The sequence below is a fragment of the Crocuta crocuta genome, unplaced genomic scaffold (assembly GCF_008692635.1).
Source record: "Crocuta crocuta isolate KB4526 unplaced genomic scaffold, BGI_CrCroc_1.0 scaffold482, whole genome shotgun sequence".
Lineage (NCBI taxonomy): Eukaryota > Metazoa > Chordata > Mammalia > Carnivora > Hyaenidae > Crocuta > Crocuta crocuta.
The window spans coordinates 1,012,457-1,017,220 of NW_027527459.1; the positions used below are offsets into that span (position 1 = coordinate 1,012,457).

At 34.0% G+C, this 4,764-nt stretch overlaps 1 protein-coding gene across 1 annotated transcript in view; it reads right to left on the reverse strand.

The window, feature by feature from the left end:
* The window catches only part of THOC2 (THO complex subunit 2), a 112,518-nt gene that overhangs the window by 79,630 nt on the left and 28,124 nt on the right, over positions 1-4,764 (reverse strand). Inside the window, 3 exon segments of the mRNA XM_077763494.1 lie at positions 955-1,088; positions 1,636-1,757; positions 2,617-2,687. Of these exon segments, the coding sequence (XP_077619620.1) occupies positions 955-1,088; positions 1,636-1,757; positions 2,617-2,687 (327 nt within the window).

Below are 4,764 nucleotides of genomic sequence, written 5' to 3' on the forward strand. Positions count from 1 at the left end.
AGGGACTGTGCAGGGGCAAAAAAAAAAAAAAAAAGGAAGGCTCTATTTAAAAGGTAGGGAGAAGAACACTTCCCTATCTTTTACTACACCTGTTGCATTTATTTTAACAGGCTGTTGTAAAGATAAAATAAGGTATGTATCAAAGTCCCTTGTAAAGATATTTTTTAAATCAAGTTCAAAAGAACTAAACATCTTCATGTTTCAAGTTCAATAAAGACTGTATTCAAGTTTCACATTTGCTCACTTATTTTTTTCCCTCTATAAAATTACTGAGAAATACTTAAAAATTAAAGATAGAAATGCTAGAGAGAGCAGAAACTAACATAAACACAGAGGTAACTGTAACAAAAAGATTTCTCATAAATACCATCCCAAATTTTTTTAAGTAGGCTTCATGTCCAGCACAGAGCCCCACATGGGACTTCAATTCACGACTCTGAGATCAAGACCTGAGCTGAGATCAAGTCAGGCGCTAGGGACGCCTGGGTGGCTCAGTTGGTTAAGCATCGGACTCTTGCTATTTGGTCAGGTCAGGATCTCACGGTTCGTGAGTTCAAGCCCCAAGTCAGGCTCCACGCTGTCAGGGCAGAGCCTACTTGGGATTCTCTCTCCCTCTCTCTGTCCCCCACCCCAGCACTCACACATACACACACTCTCTCCCTCTCTCTCTCTCTCAAAATAAATAAATGTAAAAAAGATTCTTTAAGAAAATAAAGTCAGAGGCTTAACCAACTGAGCCACCCAGGCACCCCAATATCATTCCAAATTTTGTTAATTATTGATAAAATCTTAAAAGTACAAGCTAGACACTTCTCTCATTTCTTAATTGAAAAAAAGAAACCTATAGGGTATGCACTCACTTTGTCTTTTTGGATATTCTCCAACAGGTAAAAATAAACAAAAACAAAAAACCATATCTTAGTAACACATAGTATATATAGATATTTGTCTTACCTATTAAAGATTTTATATTTTCTAAGATTAAATCACTAGTAATATTTCCAGATAAATCTTGCCCCAATTCAGCAATCAGCTTGGCATAACCTTCATTCTCTTCTCTTAATAAGTTGAATTTTTGCTGCTTATAACTGAAATTAGATAAACATCATAAAGGGGATAAAATTAATTCAATTAAAAAGTACTATATTCTTCTCATTGAATTTTCTTATCTCTCTTATATACAACAATTATAATGGTTGTTGAAAGTTTACTTCTTTGTGTAGCTTTTAAAATAAAAATTAACAATGGTTCACAAGACACCCCAATGTTAAATACAAGAGACAGCCCAATGTTAATGACATAGGGAAAACCAGTAACACAAAGAAAAAATATTGCTAATCTCAAGAACAATAACATAACACTATTTCCATCAGTAAGATATACTAGAGTATATCTATAGTTGTAAATTATTTTATTGATAATAATAAAAGCACGGNGTAACATTGGTTTCATACAGGTAGAGTTTACTCTGACTCCATAATCATAGGCTACTTTTAAAAGGAAAAAAACACAAGACATGCTAACAGCAACAAAAAAAATCTTCAAACTGCCTTTAGACACTTCTGGTATTCAAATTGAGAACTAAGAAACCATACTGAGATACTTGAGCTGCAACATAAAGACACATGTACTTACAAGAGCTTTGTCTTGATTTTAACTGACTTTTGATTGAACTGCTGTGATTGTTTAATAAGCCCTAATGATTCCAATGTTTCTGGATCCAGGCGTTCCTTTAGAACTGTGTCTGAAACTAAATACTGTATTAAAAAATATTAAATGTCATTTATTCCTTAGCATTCCAATGCATATACAATCTTAAATATATTGAAAATAACTTTCCCAAACAAGATTAAAATTACATTAAATATATATCAACAACTTTTAATTTATATAATAAAAAAAGCTTGGAATTTCAATAAAACCAAAAGGATGACTCCCGAAATACTGGAAACTGACATATAGCTCTTTTTAAAAATCTCACTAAAAAATTATATGCATGCTGTACATAGCCTACAAATAATAAGAACTACAGACGAAATTCCGATTAAAGCTGAGTCAGTCAACTGAATTTTTCTTTAAGATTAATATAGCACTCCAGCCTTCTTTAGTTTCTACTGTTTAAGTCAAATTCGAGTACAGCAAAGACAAGGACAGTCTTCCAGGTCTGGGTAATAGCATTTCTCCTTGGTTCTATATTTATTAACATAAAATGGTTTACTAGACAATGATTATGACAAGTTCTAGAATTTATTATTTTTAAACTACCTCCATTTTTTTTCTCCTTGCCTAATAGTTTATAAAAAACTGTTCAGTTTAAAAGCTGTCCACATTTCTACATACTTTACCTTTTTCTTTATTTAGGAACTTACTAGGTCATGAATATCACCAAAAGTTTAAAATATACAGATAGTTTAAGTGATATGAAGCATGCATATTTCATAGAAATAATCAGCAGGTCTAATTTTACAAAGCATTCCATTCCAAAATCCAAATCTCACCTTATAATGAATGAATAGCCAAGGGAATGTCAATATCGTCCTCCATTAACATGATTAACTATGATTACAATTGTTCAATGCAAAAATCTAGAAAGGGAAAGTATTTTTTATAACTTACCAAACATGCTAATACCAATTGTGTAAAATAGTCTCTCTTGCTTTTTTCTTCTAAACAATTTGTCTCAATATCTATAATGATGGAAGGAAAAAAAACACAAAAGTTTGATTTTTCTGTGCTCTCTCCAGCACTATAATAGGATACTTAATTTCTTTAAAACTAGCTAATTTTTAAACCCCTCATTCTGAATTTGGGGGAAAAAAGTACAAATCTAGTAAGCATGAGCTGTCGTTCATATGCATATGAATGCTTAGAATTAATTTCTCCTCATGCTGGAGACTGACCCTGTGACAAATGGCATAGCCATAAAACTGTAAGTTGATTACACAGGAGCTACATATATGCTATGGCACTAGAAGCAACAAAACTTCGAAAAACTAATGTTCCCAAAAATGGAAATATTCAAGCAAATTTTAAATGGCCACACATCCGAGATACTAAAGAAGAGACGGTTCTTTAGGTAGAAAGTTGAACTGGGTGAGAACAAAGATCCCTTCTAACACTAAAGATCCTATTACTTGTGAAGATCAAACCCCTGATTCTGGCCACCTTGGTACCATGTACCACATTATCTAACCAGGCTACCTGGCCATCAACTCTATGAAGAGACAGTATTAAAAGAATATTTTTAACATCCTATTTTGAATTACAATTCTGGTCAGCAAATAAAAATTTATTCATGATTTTTATTTTCTTCCTACTGAAATATTTAAAAACTGAGACCTCCCTGAGTTTCAGTAAGTTATTCAGAAAATTTGTCAAACAATTTCATGATGTAGGAAATAAAACAGTTCTTAATACCAAGCATCAAAAAATTCAACCAGGATTGACAGGATTACAAGGCTGATCTCAGGATTATTGCTTTAACTGATTACATACTATTATATTAAGGCCAACTCCTGATTTAGAAGAGGCACCAATTTTAGATCTGTAACAAAATTGTCTTCTAAGAGTTCTACAGTTCTCCCCAACGTCCTACCACTGCTTTGCTTCAGTTTACTTTCTATTGCCATCCCTGAGAATCAAAAGAGAAAGGATTTTCTCATCAAACATATCCATTCTCCTGGCCCTTCTCTCCTTTCCCTTCTTTGATAGTGCCATTTCCCAGTATCCTGGCCACTGTAGCTAAGCTCAGCTCAAGCATATTAAGAGAATTTCAGGGTATAATTTATACACTGTAAACTGTAATACAATTTCCTTCTCTCAATAAGACTTTTAACCCATGTGGATCTCATCAATCCCTTCCAGAGGCTCCTAGCTGTCTCCCTTTCTGGTCTTCTGGTCCCTTCTCAGCCTAGAACTTCAAGAATATAAATCTTGAGGGGTCAGTACTAAACTGGGCCCATTCTTTTAACCAACATCTACCTACCAAGGCCCAAAAGTCCCTAAGATCTATCCCCAAAGTCCCTAAGATCAGAGCACCTGGGTAGCAGGTTCATCCTTTTTCAAGTCTGCTCTCCTCTTAGCTACCTGACCTGATCAAAATACCACTCTCTGGGTTCTGTCCATGTTGAGAAATCCTTAATAGGATCTCAGTAAACTTTTCTGCTGAGCTATCTCAACAATCAATAAAGGACTCTATTATCACAAGTATGCCTTCCCTGTTTTCTTTATGTCCTAACTTATGAAACTACTCTAATAAATTCATTCATTATCCTTGACTCATCAACCCTGAGTCAGTATCTAGTAAATTCTCTTTAATTTCCCCTATGATTTTACTAAAAAGCCCTCAACCATTTCCAACTTTAGACCCCAGGATCACCACTCAGTGCATCAATTTTACATCAGACTTCCCCTTCTAGGTTACTATAACTCTCAGGCTCCCTCATCCTTACATAAATAGTCTTTTGAAGGAAGTTGCTATCTTAACCAGGAAAGTACAGCACTGATTTCTCTTGTAACTGTTAAAATATTAGAAAGACAACATGATATAGTCAAAAGATTATGGTCTCTGGAACCAAAAAGACCCAGGTTCAAACCCTGCCTTACTGGCTAAGTGGTCTTGAAAAACCCCTTCTCTGAACTTCAATTTTCTAATCTGTACATTTATCTTACAGAAGTTGCTGTGAAGATTAAAAAGAAATTAAATGTATAACATAATGCTTAAAACATAGAAAGTGCTCCAAAAATGGCATCTACGTTATTATT